We start from the raw sequence: 19,982 nt of genomic DNA, 5'->3' as shown, positions 1-19,982 counted from the left end.
GTGATATCAATACATTTTGTATGTACAGGCACAGTCATGATAAAAATGTAGTTCCGGCCGGCAGCACAATTATTTTGACCCATCTGCCCTCTCCTGAGCCGAGATTTGGACCATCCTTTACATTTGCTAACAAATACATATACAATTCAATAAATAAATAATAATAATAAAAAAAAAATGTTACTTTGTAATCCAGTGAAGACCATTAGAAACAACTGCTCGTGCAAATTCTCGGTGAATGAGAAATTGTTTTTTTTTTTTGAAAGGCAATACTGAAGAGCAAAAAAAAAAAAAAAAAAGGAAATTTCACAGTAATCCAAAACAAAAGGAAATGTTCAAGTAAAACAGGATTATATTAAGTTAAAACCACTGAAAATGGACACAAATTGTTACTAAAATCTACTTAGGGAACCAAAGCGGGCTAAAAAGCTGCAAAGCAAAAATGACATTACACAAATAAAATACATATTTGCTAAAAAACTACGCAAGACTTGACATCAGTTGCTATTAATTATTTCTGTGAGAACAAATATAAAATTCAATCTGAGTCACGCGTATATACATACACCATTCACACAAAGTTAGGCATAACTATATATAGTTTTATATATATATATATAGTTATATATATATATATAGTTATATATATATATATAGTTATATATATATATATAGTTATATATATATATATAGTTATATATATATATATAGTTATATATATATATATAGTTTTATATATATATATATATATATATATATATATATATAAAACTATATATATATATATAGTTATATATATATAGTATATATAAAACTATATATATATGAAATTAGGTGAAAAATCAGGATGAACCAAAATACACTATAACACTTTAAAGTGAAGTTGATTCTTCTTGAAACTTTTTGAAACAATTGTATTCATTTTCCCACAACTTGCTGTTTTGCCATTGAAGAGCTGAATGACACCAGGTGGTTCCTGATGTTGTGAGAATGGCAGAGAGACTGGAAGAGTCACAGAAAGAAATGTGGAAGTGGCCATTTGAGTTCAGCTCCTGGAGAAGAGCAAGTTGTGCAAATTCCCAAATCTAGGCTCTGCATTGTCTTGGGCTCATCCTGGAATTTCACCCAACTGCTTCCTGTGTCATTTGGCAAGAGCAGGCTGGGCCGGCCGCTGGCCCTCCCTCCCTCCCTCCCTCCCTCTCTCATGTGCAAACACTGCCAGTCATCAAAGCACGCCATTAAGATTCCATGATTGTACTAGGATTAGTTTGCGTCTGTCTAACAACCGTTCAAAGCCGGTGGAGTTTTCAGTCGGGCGAGCTCGCCGAATGCCCGCGCAGCACCCAAACCTTAGCCCGGTCGGCGCCGCCGTCTTCCACGGCGGCCGAGGCGTCTCCGGCGCCTCGCAGGGACAACTCGGCCACCGAGGCGTCCAGGCGGCCCCCGTCGTCCTCGTCGCTCAGAATGTCAGTCTCCTTCACCTCCTCGGGGTCTTCGTACTCCTTGAGATCAAACTGTTCTTCCACCCAGCGGTCGGTGTCGCTGGATTCCGACGACAGAAGCCGGCCGCGCTCCGACTCGTCATCCCGGGGCGAGGCCGGGTCCCGTTCGGGCTCGGCGTCGGAGACGATGTCGGTGTCGATGGTGAAGCGGTTGCGCACGAGCTTTCGCCGACCGAGGGTTCTGCTTGGCGCAGATGCTGAGGAAAGCACACGGGAAGGCAACGAGAAGACAATGTCGTCACTCGGGAGCAATTTCTCAGAGTTGCGTCATCCAGACGCTGGCGCTGACCTGCTCGGTTGATGACGGGCCTGGCGCCTTTCAGCGCGCACAGCCGCTTCCCTCCGAAGGGCACGTACTGCTGGCTGAGCGGCAGGCTCTCCGTCTTCAGCAGCTGCCGCCGGTGCTTCTCTCGCAGGATGGAGTGCACCGTCTTCAGGAAGTCCTTCTTGCTCTGCGGGGAGCTGCGGGGGCGGCACCAGCTCATCAGCTTGGGTGGTGGTGGTGGTGGCGGTGGAAGACAAAAAGGAAGCAGTCCGGTCGCTCACCTACAACACAGCTGGAAGGCCCTCTCCGGCCGGCCTTCCGACTCCGACTTGGTGTGGACGATCTCGCACACGGACGTGCCCTCGCCGTCTGAAGAGGAAACGGCGATTCGGGTTGGTTCTGGCGAACTCCAGCGAGAAAAGTAGCCCTCTCGCTAAGTGATGTAGCTCACCCGCGTTAGCCAAGGGTCTCACTTGAAGAGCGTCCGTCGGAATCATGTGACGATATCGGAAGGGGTCTTTTTCTTCGGAAGACAAAGACGCGCGGTGGGAGCCGCCCTTGACGAGAGCAACAGGACACTGTCAGAGCTCAGAGCTGGACGGCCGAAATCAGGGCACTCACCATTTTCTTTTTCTGCTTGGATCCATCCTTGCACACAAAGACAACGGCCGTCTTGAACACTGAAAGATACGTCGCGCCGTAAACTTTGCGTTCAGAAATCGTGTGAGACAGGCGCCATACCAAAAGCGGCCATTTGGGGCTCTTTCTTCCACTTTCCTAAGGAAGCGGGTGGGTTGATCCAGGACACGCCGGTGTGGAGCAGCAAATCGCCCATGGACAAGTCGGGAACCTGACAACAAAGTTTCACCCGTCTTGCTGCCCATTGGTGGAAATGGCCCGGACGGACCTCCCGGCGTTCCCCGTACCTCCTTCTTGTCGCCGCTCTGCTCGGTGATGAGCTGGTCAAAGACGGCGCCAAACTCCTCGTGGATCTTCTGCATCTCGTTAATGTGGCTGGCCACTTTGTTCATGGCCTTCATGGCGACTGCAACGACAGCAGAGGCCGGTTAGCGCCACTTGGGGGGATTTTCGACTCGGTCTCTTCTCACCATCCAAGTGGTAGTGCTCCTCGCTGTCCGGGTCCGTGAGCGAGTAGAGCTCCCTGAGCAGCAGAGGGTACTTGAGGACCCTCTGGATGGGCTTGATCAGATACGACTCCAACGTGGACGAATGCTGCTGCTTGGGGTTGCGCTGGTCCAGGAAGGCCTTGAAGTCTGAGTCGCTTTTGGCTGCAGAGATCAAAGTGGTAGCAGATATGAACAGAGCGAACTTCAGCAGAACGTAAGCAGCAGGCAAGTACGCGGAGGTCAAACGCTGACAACTGCACGGCGGAGATTAATGGCAGCCGCCGGCAGCCGGCAGATGCTCGGCGCCACCGCTGCGAGCAACAAGGCGGAACGGGGGCTCGCTCACCCTTAACGAGGACCTTGGGGACTTTGGTGTGGCCGGCGCAGAAGGCGCTGTAGATCTTGAAGCGGTCGGCGTAGTAGAGGAAGGAGCCTCCCAGGGAGAAAAGGACTTTCTAGGGATGAAGGCCACCTTAAGCAGCTGCGCGTTTTTAACCTTGACGTCGTCTTACTTTAAACTGCTCCACTCTCTCCAACTTGTCCAGATCGGGAACCAGACGGGTGCCGTCTTCCAGAGTCTTGAGGAATTCCACCTGGAACTCCACCATTTCCGGAAGATTTCCAAAGAGAACATCCAGCTGAGGCCACAAAAGAAGGGAGGTCAGAGTAAGACACAATAAAGTAGAGAAGAAGAAAAAAAAAAAAAACAACAGAAAACAGTTGCTTTGTTGCCATCTCGTGGCATTTATACACACAGGCGCAGATTTTCCACTCAATTCTAATTCTCTTGTGAGCAAACAATGAAGCTTCAAATTTGCTTTACAAACTCATTTTCAAAAAACGAAGCTTCAAATTTGCTTCACGAACCAATTTATTTTATTTTTAGGAAGCTGTGCCTGACCATTGATTTGAAGGCCCCATAAATACGAAGTTGCAACTCGATTCATCTGCCATTGTAGACAAAATTGCATGAAATCATCCTGATGGAAACACAAAATAGTAACAGCATTTTGTACAAGCCAGTGATAATAGAAGCGCGCAGCAGCAGATGGTGGACGGAAGCAGCTCGCCGTGTCCAAGTAGCACATGCAGGTGTAAAAACATCCCAGCCTCCTCGCTCGCTTTCATCGTTCGGCCCTCTTGTCTTGGCACAAAGCCGTCCGTCCGTTCTGCCGTTATGTAAACCACTTTGACTCGCTTCAAGGCAGCGGCAGCAGCGCCCACGGCCGCACGCACGCACACACACACACACACACACACACACACAGAATGCAGCGCATACCTCATCTTGAGTAAGAAAGGTCTCTTTCTGCAACGGGTTTAAATATCTCCCAATGAGGCAGTTCAGGTCCTGCGCAAAATGAATGAATGGAAAATGGTTAGTGACAGGCAATTATTGATCGGATAAACAACGTGCAGGCAGGCGTACCTAATGAAGCGGCTACATAAGCAATCAGGATCCTCACCTTGACGTAGGCGCGCTCCGTCTCCACTAGCTCGCCGATGACCTTGCGCAGCTTGTCGGCGTCCGAGAGCTGCCGGAGCGCCGGCGGGAATGGCGAGTCCGGGCTGGGCGAGGACGAGCATTCCGAAGGATTCATGTCATGGAGGCTGCGGCAGAAGGCCGACACCTGCTCCGTATTCTGAGCAGAAAAGGAAAACAATGATCAAGTGTGCGGCAGCTCACCCACGCGCCAACTTCCAGAGCATACCGATTTGGGACTGAATGTATAAATAAATAAAAAAGATATCTATACGTGTGTGTGTGCGCGTGTGTCATAACAATAACTCCGACATTGTTTTCCTCCTACGTATGCCGCTGCCACCCTAAGTGACTCATCTCATCTCATCTCACGCCACCATCAAAATAATGCACATGACATACAGGAGGAGGGTTGCCATGGAGACCGGCCCTGATGTGCACTACACTGTCATTTGGGAGAGAAAGGGGCAAATATAGGCAATCCATCACTTGCGTGACTTTGTTGACTTTGAGCACGTGGCAGCTTCCGTTTCAAATCAGATCTCAAGACATTTGTCCAAAGTTTGTGGCTTACAAATCGGCCTTTCCAACAAGGTTTGGCCTCAAAAGTATCCCCAAAATTTGGCTTGGAAGCCAGAGCAGAATCATTTACAAGACGAAGCAATAGGGCTTTGTCAATTTGACAGTGCAGAGGCGTGAATAAAGTGACCCAAAAAGCAATGTTGTATCCTCTCTCTCTCTCGCTCTCTTCCAGGTGCAGCACACATGCATCATCATCATCATCAACATCAGCGGCGGTGGCGACTCCCGTGCTGCCAAACGCGCGGCAAGAAAAGGAGAAACACAAGACAAACGTGTTTGGACCTCACCAGATGGAGCATGTCAAAAAGCGAGTCGCAGGAGCGCTTCCTGGGCTGACTCCACTTGAGAGACGACATGGCCGCAAACACGCACCCAGACGGACGTCACACTTTGTCTTTTAATCGAGCTTCACTTGGCGCACAACTCCATCTCGTCTCGGAAAAGCCAAAGCCAGCTGAAGGACGAGCCCGGGAAGACGCCGGGCCGCCTCCTCACCAGCCTTCCACCCACGTCCGCTACGCTACGCTTCTGCCCGCCTCTTCGTGGTGTGCGAATGCGAGGGAAAAGAGGGAGGAAGGGACACATCTCCGTGGCGTGGTGGGGGCCTTCTGGAGTGGGAGCTGGCGCAAGTGAGCATTTGTGTGTGTGTGTGTGGAGGGATTCTGCAACTAATTCATCAAAAGGGGCTTTTGGGCTTTAAATCAAGGTAGGTAGTCGTTTGGATCTTCTTATGATTAGGCTTTCCAATTCAAGGGTAAGGCTTCTAATTCGAGTTTCCCGCCAGAGTTGCGCGTTAAAGGCTTGGTTGATGGGTTTCAAATTAGGGTTTCAAACTAGGGCTAGGCTTTCAAATTAGCCAAAGTTAGAAATTCAAATGAAGGTTTTCATCTTGGTTAGGTTTGATTTTTATGCAATAGTGAGCAGGTTTTTTGGGAGGCTCGCCCCGGCCGGCCATGGCCTGTCCTCTCGAGAGAAAATGTCCGTGTGGGTGAAAAAGCACCAAATGTTGCGTCCAGGCTGGCCGGGAGATAGCGAGGTGCCACTTAGCACTCGCCGACGTGCCAGAACAAAAAACTGCTAAATGTCCTTTCAGCCTTCTTAGGTTTGTCTCCCTCCCTCGCTCCCTCCCTCCGCTTGTTTTCCAATCCCAGGCGAGCAAATGTGAAGACAACTGGAAGCATCCATAGGCCAACAAGCTCGCGGTTATGCAAGGCAACATTTTTTTTCCCTGTTGATGGAATAAAACTCAAAGTGTTGGAGCTGTCATTTTTTTACTGTCGTCAAACTTTTTCCTAAACTTTGAACTGTGCCTGCATAGATATTTTTGCCATGCCATTTTATTGTATTAAATAAACCCAAATATTCATGATACCAATGTTTGAGACCGTTTTCTTACCTCGCCGCACTCGTCCAAGTGGCCAAAGCACTCGGCGTCGTCATCCAAGCTGTCTCCCGAACTTTCCAGCAGCAGCCCGGCGCTGTCGTCCAGGATCTCCTCTGCCGACACACGGTGACCAAATTAGGGTTGGCTTCTTGGGTTAGGTTTTCCGATTTACAGTCCACTTGCATGGGGAAGCACACATTAGCAACGTGCGCCACCCGCAGGCCTGGAGTGGAACATCCTTGGCCGACTTGACAGATGAACACGTTGAGGAACGTTTGGTGTTTTGTCTGCGACCCGCTCACCTTGGCTCTGGGAAAAGATGTCTGTGTAGGGGTCGGCGTCAGAGCGTCGCGGCGGCAGGAAGCAGAGCTGGCCGCGTCCCAGCGGCGGCAGCGCGCTGACGGTCAACGCCAGCGACGAGAGCGAGAAGGCCGCCTTCATGTCGGAGAAGTCCAGGCTGTGGGCCTCCTTCCCGTTCAGCTCCAGGATCTCATCACCCGCGTTCAGACCTGCCCGAGAATACGAGAAGCAACGGCTGTCATCGCTCAACGCAGAGGGCGGCTGAAGTTCAAGTGTCATGAGAATTCAATTGAATGAATTGAAAACATGAAGACATCAACATGAACATCATTTATGAAATCCAAATGATTCGTATTAGATCAAAAATATGGTAACCAGCACCAACAAAATGCAGGTGACTTGGACTAACCTGTAAGGCTTTTTTTTTTTTAATAAAAAAATCGAATTTTTTATTTTTATTATTTATTTGAATATGATTATTATTTGTTTAATGAAAGACTATGTAAAGTAAAGCTTTTTTTTTTTTTTTTTTTGGTTGCTCAGCCTTTGGAATAAACACACTTGTAAACGTGTCGGCTTATTTGCTTTGAGTGCCGTCAGACCTTTGGCGAAGGCCAGCCCGCCCGCCTTCACGTCGGTGATGTAAAGCTGCTGCACTCGGTCCTCCTCAACCACCGAGATGGAAAAACCTGGAGGGAGGAGCGGGATCAAGAGCGTTCGCTTTTATTACGAGCAGAAATGCAGGTGGATGCGTTTCCTACCGTAACCAATCATGCACGACTCGTCTCGGTCAAACTGGACCACTTTTGTGATCTTGGAGCACAGCTCGACTTCTCTGTAAAGCTGTTGGCAGATAAGACCGGATGTTAAGGTGGCAAACACAAGTTCTGATGCCAAAGTTCTGGTTTCAAACGTACCAGGTCGCACACGTCCTCCTCCGGTTTGGGGACGTAGTACTGCACTCGGTTGTCCATGAGGAACTTGAGCCGAAGGTAGTGCTTGGTGGGGTCCAGCTGGTGGGCCTGCACATGACCAGCAACAACAAATGTGGACTTTAGCTTCTGCACCAATTTTTCTTTTGGCCAGCCGAGCCGAGCCGAGCCACCTTGCAGATGGTTTCCAGCACGCACAGCGCCGACTCTCCGGGCTGGATGATGCTCAGCACCGGCTGGTCGTTGGGCAAACACACCCAGGACGGGGTGAGGTGCTCGGGCACCCAGATGTCGCTCTCGGCGCCGGGCCCGGGAACGCTACTGCCGGGTGCCTCCTCGCTCGGCTGCAACGGGACACCGGATTCGCATCGTTTGACCCCGTTTGGAGCCCAGTCACCCGTTTGGGAGTCTCCTCACCTGGCGCTCCTTCGCCGCCGACTCGGCATAAAGTCCATCCGCGGTCCTTTTCGCCAGCTCTTCGCCGTCCGCAAATACCTGCCGGGGCCAAAAACAGGCCCATTAGTGTGCGCTGAGAAGTGCAAAGCAAGCGTACGGGCTGCCAGCGACCTGGTTGATGCTGGGGTGGTGAGCTCTGGTCTTCTTCTTGGAGGTGGTGTCCAAACCCCAGAGGGACGAGAAGCGGCTCTTGCGCTTGCCGCCGCACGAGCGCGACATGGCGTGCGCTCGCCGCCTCACGCCGCTCTCCGTGCGAGCCGCCACCTGAGGCCACCGCAGGCACAACCTTCATGTCATTTTCTTGTACGCTGCGGCACAGTACCAATTTCGAGTCATCCAGTATGAAAAGAAGTGGCGCCAGACCACTACTTAGCACCTTCGTTTGGAACATTTGCATCCCGATAACAAAGGAAAATCGAGAAATCTTGTCAAGAAGAGAGAAAGCAAATGCTGGCTGTCTTCCACTGTTGTCTTTTGTTTACTTGCGAGTGTCCAATTCATTGGCGCCTCACGCGGGCCACGGCTGTCGTCGGTCGGCATTACAACAATGGAGGGGCAGGCTTTCTAACTAGGCTTGGGGTTTCAAAGTAGGGCTTCAAACTAGGGTGAGGGTTTTCAAGCTAGGCTTTCAAAAACAACACAAAATAATTACACACAGAAAAAGACTAAAAACAAAACATGTACATCATCACACCACATGGCACTTGCATAAATGGGTGCCTTACCAGCGCGTGGAAGGACGAGACGGAGAAGATGCCCAGGCGGCCCATGGCCAGCTTGGTGGGGCGCGAGGCGAAGGCCAGCAGGCGCTTGGGGTTGGGCAGCTCGCCGCCTTGCAGGCTGGCCAGGTAGCAGCGGAAGCGGAACAGGTCCATGTGGAACTGCTCCAGGTTCTGCTCCCACAAGAAGATCTGCCGGAGAAGAAGCTTTCACTTTCCACGCCCGCCGCCACTTCACTGGGGCACCGGAGCGAGCCAACCGACCCAGTTTGGGAGAGGCGAGCCGTCGGTGGCTGCCAAGAGAGCGACAATGCCGCCGCCGCGCATTCCGCTGGCTGCCGCGGGTTTTTTTCTATTCACTTGGGCACAATGCGAAACCTGACACAGACCCAAAGGAACCGCCCAGACCCGGCCGGCACTTTCTAATCATCCCCACAAAGACCACTTGATCTCCCCTGAAAAGGGCCCATTCAAGAAGGGGGAGGGTCGTTTTTGGTTTTCACTTTACCAATCTCAATCAACTCTTTTCAAAAGCAAAAAGGTTTGCCGGTCTTGCGCACACGTACCTGATCCAGGATGGTCTTGCGTTTCTTGGCGTCGGTGACGGAGGACAGCTGCATGTCGCCCATCTTCTTCATCTTCTCGTCCATGTCGATCTTCTGCTCCAGCTTCTTGATTTCGGCGCGCAGCAGGCGCACCGTGTCCTCGCGCCGGTGCTGTCTGGCCACGGCGGTGGCGCACGCCGAGTGGATGGCCGTGATCCAGTTCTCCAGCTCCGTCTGGCTGCACGTCTGCCCGCAAATTATGGACCATTTCAGCAGGTGAAATTCGACGCTTGTCTGGGCCACGTGCCCCGAAGCTCCTGTCCCGATACTTTTGTCCGCAGCTGTCTCAACTGTGTTACCTGGAACAAGAAGGCATCTCCCAGCGAGTTGCTGAGGCAGAAGACAAAATCTTTTTTGGGGTGCTCGGGTACGGCCTGCACGATGCTGTTGTCGGCCCAGATGGCGTACTTGGGGATGCTGCCGTTGTCGATTCCCGAGCGCCCGTCCGTCTCGTAGAAGAACAGCGTGCAGCCTGACCAGGATTGGGAGAAGTTGAGCGAAACCCAAAGATCCACTGCATGTTTGAAGAATGTGAAGGTAGCACCAACCTTTGAGGGACACCCAGTAGCTCTTCCACTTGCGTCTGGCGGCCGACTCCACCTTCTTGCTTTTCTTGTGCACCAGGAAGTTCTTGACGGCGAGCCTCCCCGCCTTGCGCACCGTCCCCTGCGCGCCCAGCAGCGCGTCCGACTGGTAGGCGGAGCTCATGGTGCTCTGCTCGTCGCTCAGCACCTCCTCCAAACTCTCCGTCTGGCACGAGCTCATCTCCAGCTCTTGCCGGAAGTTCTCGTAGATGCCCTGGGCGGAGTCGGCGGTCCCGCCGCCAGTGCCGCCGGCAAACGCGTCGCCGCCCGCCGCCGAGTCGACGGAGAAGGAGGCCGACATGGTCTTGTAGCGGCGGGACCCGGCCTCGGCCGTCACCCCGTCGATGCCGCTGTCGTCGTACTCGCTGCCCTCGCCGGCGGTGACGTCCTGCGGGGGGGCCCGTGACGGGTGAGACGGCGTGATGACCGCGTGCGCTTCATCACAATCCAGCAGAGCGGATCCCGAGTATTTCTTTTTCTTAAATGGCCTCCCTGACTCCAAAATTGAGGCGAGGGTGAGGTCATCTGACCTAGGTCCAAGGACTAACTGGAGCTGACCCCCTTTTCAGAAACGGAGCATCCTCGAGAATTGCAAAAACAAGTCGCCCGGCACAAAAAGTTTCTGTTCTGCACAAGACCACCGCTGTTGTTCAAGTGCAAGCTGCCCTCGCTGTGGCACCGCCGTGTCTGCACCCCCTTCCCCTCCCCCTCCCACTCTTGCTCCTACACACATGGCCAAAGGCTCCTGGGAGATGGAAACGGGGGGGAACGCAGAACTGGGCCTAATCACGTGATCCAATCATGCGCTCCATTCAGCGGCGGGTCTTGAGGGAGGGGCGCCTCGCCGTGACAGTATTTTTACTGTGACACTCTTCCACGGGCCTCCGCTCATTAGCATGACAAAAGGCAAAACATTTCAAACGGGGAGTGACTTTAAACTCAGCCCCCCCAGAACCTGTCTCTTCTGGACCAAGAAAAACAAGCAGCAGGGAAAATAGGAGCTTTCCTCAGACTCTTAATCTGATTGTGCGGCTTAGTTATGCGGCAGACACAATAAAAAGAGGAATAAAGGAGAGGTGGAAGGTGAGGGGTTATTGGCGAGGCAAACGAGACCTTGAAGGCCGCCGCATTTGGATTCTCAAACTCCATGCAGAGAGAAAACAAGGTACAGTGGCTGGTGGCGTTTATACGACGCACAAGAACACATTGTGTGGGTTTTATTTACAGCTCAGCACAGGCCTAACTTGAAAATTCTATGTGTTTGAGGTCCAACGCAGTGACAATGGCATGCCTTTGGAATCTTCCAGATTCAAGACACTATACTGAATGCAACCTAACGATTATATTTTGGGGCAACGTATTGGTTTTTGTGCTGGCGTTGGCGCCCTCTAGCGGCGAGTCATACAATACGTCATGGCTACTTGCGGCAGGGCTCGATCCGTTTCAAACGGAAGGCAAGTTAAAAGAACACGGGTTCCCCAAATAATAAGAATTTCAGGAAAGCAGCCTTTGAAAAAACGATAATATTGACCAAAGCTTACCTGGATGGTCTGCGCCCTCCTGCCCTGCACACTCAAGGTGGTCCGGAGTCCCGGCGGGCCTTCGGAGAGGCAGTGCGAGCGCCGACACGGCAGAGTGAAGGCGCTGTACGTGTTGCCGTCCTCCTCGGCGATCATCTTATCGTCTCGGCCCTCGGCGCCGAGCCGCTGGCCGTCGTGCCACTTGACGTAGCGGCCGGCGTGGCCGTAGAGTTCGTCAAAGGAGTTGGCCCGCTCCACGCAGTCGGCGGGGCCGGAGCGCAGCGGGCCGTCGTGCTCGGCGCAAGGGGTGATCATCTCCTCCGTGCTGGTCAGGTGGTCTTGGCTGAGGTCCGACAGGGAGAAGTCCAGGCTGTCGTCCCGCCACGTGTCGGCCGACTTGGATCGCTTCTTGTTGAAGCCGCCGCCGCCGGCCTCCTTGGAGCTGTCCCGGGCGTCCTGGAGGTACGTCACCTCGCCCGCCGCGTACACGTCCTCGTCCTGCATCTCGTCCGCCGTGGGTCCGGGAAGCGTGATGAGCGCGGTGGCGCCGGGACTGGCCGGGGCGTGGTGGAAGGACATGGGCCTCAGGTTCATGGCCACCCGGTCCACCCAGATGGGGCTTCCAAAGTCCGGCAGGACGGCGCTCTCGTCGAAGGGCTCCGGGCCGTTTTCGGCCAGGGACTGCGGGATGCTGGGGGTGCTGCTGGAGCGCGTGCTGGCCTCCGAGTTCCTGTGCTCCATCTTGCCCGAGGAGGCGCGCCGGCAGCGCCGCGACTTGTTGGAGATGCGCAGCGAGCGCGACATTTGCTTGCGCGACAAATAGCCACGTTCCGTAGCGAAGAAGGCATGCTCGCCGTGCTGGCTCTCCGCATTTCCCATGATTCAGCGGCTGAAGGACATCAAAAGGCTTTTGGAGCAGCTCGCAAACAACAACAAGGCGGCGGGCGGGCGGGCGGTTGTGGGCCTACCTGCGGGACGGACGCAAATTGCCTGACATGGTGCTCATCGGCCAAACTTCTGCCTTTGGTACAACTGGAGGGGGGAGAAGACACGGCAAGGTCAGTGAAAAAAGCTTCCGAAAAACGAACAAGAGCGGTAGTGCTAGGCTACTTTTGGAGCAGATTGGGTTACTTTTACCCAGGCTGGGCAATTGGAAACAGCAGATTGGGTCAAAGATTGGATTCCGGCAGGCTGAGGGGGGGGGGGGCTTATGTAAACTGGTGCTGACCCGGTTTTTTTCCCCCCTTCATTCTGCTCGCTCATCACCTTTTGTCGGCACCGCAGTGTTCAATGTTTGATGCCCAAGGACGGCCTTTCTCATTGGCTGCGACGTTCATGAGGGCAAACGAGATGAGAGGGAAAAGGCCGACTCATCTCTTCGGGATTGAGAGCCACAAAATGGTTCGAGAAGGAAGAAAAAGTCATTATCAAAGTGGCTGGCAGTTTAAAAAAAAAAAAAAAGCTGCTAGTGGTAGGGGAAAAAAAACCTTTAAAAAAGCAAAGGCCACAACCAATCCAAATGAGCACATATCACCTTGTCAACATGGAATCCGAAAAGAGTTTCTTCTAGGACGCCATCCATTAGGCAAGGCCAAAGTGTCAAATGCGCTTCAAGGCAAAAACACAAGATAATGAGGTCAAAACGATGTCACTCAAACCTTTACGATCAAAGCAGTTGACGTGAGAGGAGGTGCTTCATCCGGGTTCGTCTCGTAGATTTGCCGCCACCTTGTGGCGGCTATAGGCAAATCTATTCGGTGTGTCGATTCGCATGATCTGCAGATCTTTGCAAAGTCGTAGACAGCAGACAAGTTTCACGACAAAACTGCACCGGAATTCGGGATGTGCGTGACAGTCGCGCATCACAATTTACGAGCATCCCGGCCGGCCGGCCGGCCAACCCTGAAATATGCGTTGTTATTGAAGAGCACCTGAAGCTCCCTCCGTCGGGCCTGTCGGAACACGAGAGGCTTTTTGGAAGAAGGCCCAGAGGACAAAAACTGTCAAGATGCTTGTCATTTGATGGAACAGTCGACTGACTGAAAGCTGAAAGACTTGGACAAACTGACACTTCAAAACATCCGCACAACTTCTTCAGCGATGAGAGAAGCAAGAATGTAGCGCAGCCATTAGTGACAAGCTCCAACACACAAGGCTGTAATTTGAACACTCCACATGGCGTGGAGATAATGACACTGTGACTCCAAAAGCTGGAATGGTGGGGGGGGGGGGCAGAAGATGCTCCTCCAATTTCCACACGACTTCACCGCACCCTACAAATGGTAAATATTTATACTACAAATGTGCAAATGTTGGCAAGACATGTTTGGACTTTTTGGTATTTCCTCAAATTGAAGGGGTTTCATCTGAAACCATTTTGGAAAATTGAGCAGATTTCAAACTAGTTTAGTTCTTTGGTGTTAGCTGCTTGTTTTACTATGCAAGCGCATAACAAAAAGCGTCCTGGCCACTCCGCTAATATTATTAGCACAGCGGGTGACCTCCCCATCTAAGCAGCCACACACTCGTACTTGAGGAAGACAAACAAGCAAGCAAGCAAGCTGATGGGATTTCCTTCCCAATTGATTTCCGGGACGCCGCTGACCCGTCCGACCCGGCACGAGAGGCTCAGGTGGCGTGGGCTAACGGGACCTCTTCAGCCTACTCTGCTTGTCTTTGACGTGCCCTTTGGAAAATGGCGGAATTTGCAGCAAGCTTGACTAGCTGCATATTATTTGCTTGTTTGAGGATGTGAACCAACGCGGCAGCAGCTTGTGTATCTGCGGCCGCTCGCTCCCGGCTCAAGTTTGTCCGGCACACTGAGAGCGGATAACCTTTCAGCATTCTTTTTAGGAGGCTCCGGCGGCTTTGAGCAAGTGTGACGCGGCCATCAGGCGCCGTTATGAAGTCATTAGGCGGCTTTTGTCTCAGCGTTTGTAACCCTCTCAGACTTCACGCACTTAAACAAACGTCAAGCTGGAAAAACATCACGCTGGGGATGAGTCGTTGTCCTTCCTGAGGAACCCCCCCCCCCCCCCCCCCCCCACACACACACACACACACACGGGTGTGAAGGCACTTTTATCAGCAACGTCGTCACCCGGCAAAGGTGCGACCCGAGCCGAGCACATCCTGCTTGCAGGTCTTTAGCTTTGAAGTCCCTCAACAGCCGTTCATTGCTGGGTGCAGGCCAGCCGTTTCAGGACAAAAGGGTGGGGGGGGGGGGGGGGGGCCTCCGTTTTAGAGGCATTGCCATTTTGCTCTTTGCACTAATCAATGGAATAAAAGAAGGTCGGCATCTGAGCAAGGTCCCATACGTTTGGTGGGGATCATCTCATCTGGTAACATATGTGGGGCATCTCGTCTTCACATGCTCCGCATTCCTCACGGTCACACTTTTCCCGCTCGGCACACACAAGCAACAACTTTCCCAAGCCGGCGCGTATGTGCGTGACGGCTTTACGATGACAGATTGCCAATTGAAGGTATGCTGGTGGCCCAACAGCACTTTGGGAAGCCCCATCTGTTGCTTGAAGAGGTCGGGTGAGTGCAACTGGGATTCTTTGGACCTGTCCGCACTATCCTTTTCTTTACATCATTGCCAATGAGTAACAATCAGAGACAATTTGGAATGGTTGGTGTTCCTCAGGGACCGGTTTGAGAGTTACTGTTTTTCTCATTTGCAACACTTTTTTTGGAGGGGAACTTGCCCCAAGAAACAGGGACACTAGTTTACTTCATGTTGTTTTCTGTTGTGACCTGCCGCCTCACCGCTTTGCTAAAAATACAAAACTGCAAGCCAAATGCGTTTCTTTATCCGGCACATTTTCTTCCAGGTCAGTAAACGCCGCCGAGGCGTGCACCAAACGTCACCCCAAACACATCTGGGTGGACGTCGAGGCGCATTTCCATCAACGCTTTGAATATTGATGAGCATCCCGAAGAGAAAAGATACTGACGGAACTCCGGCATGTCATGTAAACGTGCAATGGAGAGCAGCGCCGAGTCGGGAGATGTGCATTATTTGGACACAGAGATGTTCCCCCCCCCCCAACCCACCTCCCCTGAGCATTACCTCCACCATTACGCGCCCGGAGCGCCTTGTGCAGTCAAGCGTCAGCATCGCCGCACACTCGACTACACAAGAAGGCCGACAAAGGAAAAAGGCCCAAACGGCGAGGCGAGCGACGGCGGCCGGCCCGGTCTGTTCAATCTCACAGATGAGAAGAAGAAATGTTAATGGAGACGCGTGGTGCCATTCAGCTTTTTGGTTCCGGGCCATTTTGAACAAATGTGGCGCCACGCTGCCAGAGGATCTTCTTTAAAAAAAAAAAAAAGAATACATTCAAAATGTCAGTCCTCACCATTTTGATATGGCTTTTGATTTGTTGACCAAATGCCGCGACAAAATTGTCACAGCAGTTAAGGAAGGCCGCATTGCGCATTTGGAACTTGAAGCAACCCAGATGAAGACGACTGACCGCGCGCGTGACTCATTTCAGGTGGCTTGTTGTGCTGGCTGTGCTAACAAGCTAATGGAGCACCTGATGCCAGAGCAAGTCCAGTGGACAATGCGGCCTTTGTCGTGGCTGGGCGGCTTAAAAGCGCCATTAGGAGAGAACGGGAGCAGCTCACTTTGTTTTTGCACAACAAGCACACACTTTGTGACGTTCATATTTGTGAACTTGTCCGCTCAAAGAAAAGACTCAAGAAGGAAGGCAACCTTGCGGCCGGACGGACGGACGGACGAGCATACGGCTGCAACGTATTTCCATGACTATGACAGCTTCACACCAGGGGGGCTTCAGAGGAACACAATGCAGGGATTTCTTTTCTTTTAACCCTTCCAACTTGAGAATGCACCCTGGGAGACTTCTCCTTGACGTTGACTATTTCAAATTCACTTGCAAAGTCGCTTGAGATGCAAAGCACCCTGCTGCTTGCTTTCAATCGGAAAAAGTACAAAGATCAAATTCACAGAGTGACTGAAAACATTGAAGTCGGGCCATTATTTGAATATTGTATTTGGAGACTCTTTAGTGATTTCTTTGGGATTTCTTCAATGAATTAAGTCGCCCTCCTCCAACTTTGAGGATGCACCCTTTGAATTGAACCCCACTCACATTTGCAAACATCTTCATCCTCCCAGTAGGAGCCCTACCCCCCCCCCCAATGAAAGGTGTGAAATTGTGCCGCATGCTTTGAATGGGCTGAAATATAACAACAAATCTAAAATTGAAAAAAAATGCATTTTAGTGTGCTTGTTGGTTTGTGATTCTGGAGCCTCGAAGAAACAATTTCACATCATTTTAGAAACACACATTTTTCCAGCAATAAGAGAAAAGTCTGCGAAACTTCAACTGCGTCTTGCATCGGGAGTGAAAAGTCTATCCCACTCATTTGCTTTTCAACATGACAAAAACTTTCATCATGACAACAGCAACACACACAAACACGCGCACACAAAAGGCTGCAGCGGACAAGGAGAGCAAATGTGCAAACGCTAAAATGCAACAAAAAGGGCTGCCAGCAAAGATGCAGAGACAGACAGAGACTCAACTTACTGTCTGAACGGCCACAAAACTCCGTCACCAAGTCCAGTCGTGTGCCTTTCCAAGCTCCATTCATGCTCCTCAAGACCACCTCAGACCGAGTGCCCTCACGCGCCGGGATGACTTAAAACTGGAAGGAGGGAGGGAGCACTGTTTGCAAGTGCCTCCTCCCTCTCCATTCCACTCCCTCTGGCCAAAGAATGCGTGTTCCCCCTCCTTCGTCTGCTCTGTAATTGCCCCCGCCTCACGTTTACACTAAACAGCCTCGTCTAAAATTCAGTTCAAAAGCAGCCCAGGAGACTCACAAACCAAGCAGAGCTCATCTGGTGCCCTCTACTGGCGGTCGTGTGTCACTAGAGTTGTTTCCAAGCTGGAAGGAGAGCGCCGTGCGTCAAACGTGCCCCCGAGGCTAAAATCACAACAGGAGTGGCTTGAAACGAAAAGATCAGCCCATAATTGGCTCAGCACGGCTCCGTTCGAGCAAGTCTCGACGAAACGCCTCGTAAATTCACCCCGCCGGCGCCGATGACGTTGAATAAAATGCAGACGAGGCCGACGGGACGCACAATGACAACAATACGCATTAACGCGTCTCGCGCCACCTCCGTTAACAAAACACAAGCTGTCGCAAGCGGATTCAGCATCACGCGTCTGCTGACTCGGCACAACCCAAGCTCTCAGGCCACTCCAGTGTCTCAAGTAAAATTCAACATCACTTTTTGTGAAGGGGAAAAAAAAAAGTTACATTCTGCAAGGCTCAAAGGCTGAGGGGGTTTTCCCAATGCAAAATTTCTTGCAACAATAAAAACAGCATCAAGCCCCACAAGGCCGTGGTGGTGTCTTCCCAACGGCAAGCGGAGAAGGTACAGGGCGGGCAACGGGGACGTGCAAAAGCACAAAAACGTGCAGCACATGAAAGCGGCGCTCCGGCCGGGAAGGGAGATCATTAGCCGACGATTGCGGCGCTGGGGAGCCTCTCTAGAGTCCACATCAAAGACACAAAAGTCATTGAGGATTCACAGGGTAGATGCACCACCTGCAAGGCGGAAGGAAGGAAGGAAGGAAGGAAGGAAGGAAGGAAGGAAGGAAGGAAGGAAGGAAGGAAGGAAGGAAGATGGAGCGCACTTGAAAAGATGCGTGCGAATAGTCGTGACAGCGACGACAATAACTTCTCAAACAAACAAAAAAATAGAAATCGTTGTATTCTAGAAACTACTGACATTATAAATGGAAATTCCAAATATTTGGAGGCTCTCGTTTGTTTGTCCCGGATTTCAAACATTCCAAGTCCTTAAAGTGGCAAGCGGAGTCTCACTGGAGTCAAGCCATGCGACTCGGCTCGTCTTGACTCGACTCGAGCTGACTCGTGTGCAAATTCGACTTGGGACTATTTCCATTGCAAACGAGGGAGCGAGCGGTTGGTTGGTTATGTGTGAGTGGGCCACACGAGAACGCCGGCCGAACAAACCAGGGGCTTCAACTACACGTCAAGTCAACAACGCTTGCGACACACTGACGCTGGCTGTGTGTGTGTGTGTGTGTGTGTGTGTGAGACACAATCACGCCGCAGAGGACATTCCTACGTGTGGCAGACAACACTCGGCATCTTTGTGATGACCCTTGTCCTAACGCAGACAGAGAAAGTCAGTCAAAAGCCTACATCAGCCTCCACTGTGGATTATTTTCATTCATTGGACAAATGAGTTCTATTACTCAACAGAGGCGACGATTGTGATGAACTGGCGGGAGGACAAAACACAATAAACGTACAATCGTAACACTGGTCGACATATTTTTGACGCTGATATGAAAAAAAATGATTTACTGCACAATGGCTTTTTGCGATATTTCTTTTTAAAGTTTGACCTCTGAAAGGTTGCACAATATTTACAGCATTTTAAGATGCATTTTTTTTCATAGCGATGACGTTTCCGAAAAAAAAAATCCACCTGTTACCGAACCTAACCTTTAGTTCATAAACATCACGAAATCAATTCTTATTATGATTAGGGCATGATTGTATTGCTCACGTCACCAACAGGCGTTTTTTACACTTGCCGCGGAAAACAAGACTCTCCTCAGGTGAACCAGGGAAGAAGATGAAGAGCAGCAGCATCTTCATCATCTGGTAGCCACATGACTGTGCAAAAATGCAACAATTTCACGCAGAGAGAGCACGCCCCCCCCCCCCCCCCCCCCAATTGACGTCACAGCCTTTCCACGCGTGCAAACGAAATGCACCGAACCCCCAAATGAATGAATGAGCGACTCAGTGCGTGCGTACGTGCGTGCGTGCGTGGACGGCAGATGTGCACTGCGGCTCGACCTTGTCCACGCAGCCCACCCCATCAACTCACTGCGAGACGCCACGCGGGAATATGCTTGCGTGCGCGCGCGCGCATACAGGTTATTTATCCTTGCCAGTTGCCACGAACGGGACGTCGCACTTCCGGGGTGCACCACCACCACAGGGAACGCGCCACGACCATATCTACCATGTCCACGTAGCTCCCGTCACGGCTCGCCGGCGTCCATCGTCACATTGAAGCGGCCAAAAGCGGTCGTTCTGTCTTCCACGCGTGTTGTTTGTTGCACCCACGGCGGCCGGGAGGAGGTGCAGAAGGAGCAGGAGCAGGAGGAGGAGGAGGAGATGGCGGTGGAGCGCCTCTCCCCCATGTGGAAATGCGTGCAATTGGATGCGAGCGGACGTCACTCCACGCGCGCAGCCAATCAACAGATTCCTCATTGATGTACTGATGGGCCACACATGCACACGCACACGCACTCGACTAATTGTTGATCGCGGGACACATGATCGATTGTATTTATCTATTGCTATATAAGCGACTTTAATATGTAGTTTAAGACAGATACATGTTCATCAACAAATGATTATTCCATCTCAATTCATCCAAATATGGTGTGAAAGTTCCTTTATTTCAGGGGATTAATACAAAAGGTAAAACCCAAT

At 51.5% G+C, this 19,982-nt stretch overlaps 2 protein-coding genes across 6 annotated transcripts in view; one reads left to right on the top strand and one right to left on the bottom strand.

The window, feature by feature from the left end:
- LOC119132463 (transcription regulator protein BACH1-like) overlaps positions 1–3,550 on the top strand; it is a 32,731-nt gene extending 29,181 nt beyond the window's left edge. For both annotated transcript variants that reach the window (XR_005099883.1, XR_005099882.1), the window contains one exon: positions 3,440–3,550. The gene's annotated coding sequence lies outside the window, so the exon portion shown is untranslated. The remainder of the gene's footprint in view (positions 1–3,439) is intronic.
- Positions 907–19,679, bottom strand: LOC119132459 (T-lymphoma invasion and metastasis-inducing protein 1-like). Of its 4 annotated transcripts, none has more exons than XM_037267769.1 (27): positions 19,507–19,679; positions 12,428–12,491; positions 11,481–12,348; positions 9,904–10,327; positions 9,655–9,827; positions 9,317–9,541; positions 8,757–8,942; positions 8,143–8,295; positions 7,993–8,070; positions 7,749–7,919; positions 7,561–7,665; positions 7,405–7,486; positions 7,246–7,332; positions 6,646–6,852; positions 6,356–6,456; positions 4,361–4,537; positions 4,177–4,245; positions 3,407–3,532; positions 3,241–3,349; positions 2,877–3,056; positions 2,694–2,812; positions 2,509–2,617; positions 2,389–2,447; positions 2,219–2,324; positions 2,049–2,136; positions 1,792–1,964; positions 907–1,699 (listed from the first exon to the last, which is right to left on the bottom strand). In XM_037267769.1, the coding sequence occupies exons 3-27, from the start codon at positions 12,336–12,338 to the stop codon at positions 1,308–1,310; spliced, it is 4,557 nt and encodes a 1,518-aa protein (XP_037123664.1). In that variant the 5' UTR covers positions 12,339–12,348; positions 12,428–12,491; positions 19,507–19,679; the 3' UTR covers positions 907–1,307. The 4 variants fall into 4 exon arrangements, with proteins under 4 accessions (XP_037123664.1, XP_037123663.1, XP_037123666.1 ...); XM_037267768.1 differs by lacking the exon at positions 19,507–19,679 and adding an exon at positions 17,024–17,380; XM_037267771.1 differs by lacking the exon at positions 19,507–19,679 and adding an exon at positions 12,726–12,833.
- Positions 19,680–19,982: the final 303 nt, after the last annotated feature.

The sequence above is a fragment of the Syngnathus acus genome, chromosome 13 (assembly GCF_901709675.1).
Source record: "Syngnathus acus chromosome 13, fSynAcu1.2, whole genome shotgun sequence".
Lineage (NCBI taxonomy): Eukaryota > Metazoa > Chordata > Actinopteri > Syngnathiformes > Syngnathidae > Syngnathus > Syngnathus acus.
This window is presented reverse-complemented; position numbering and strand designations above follow the sequence as displayed.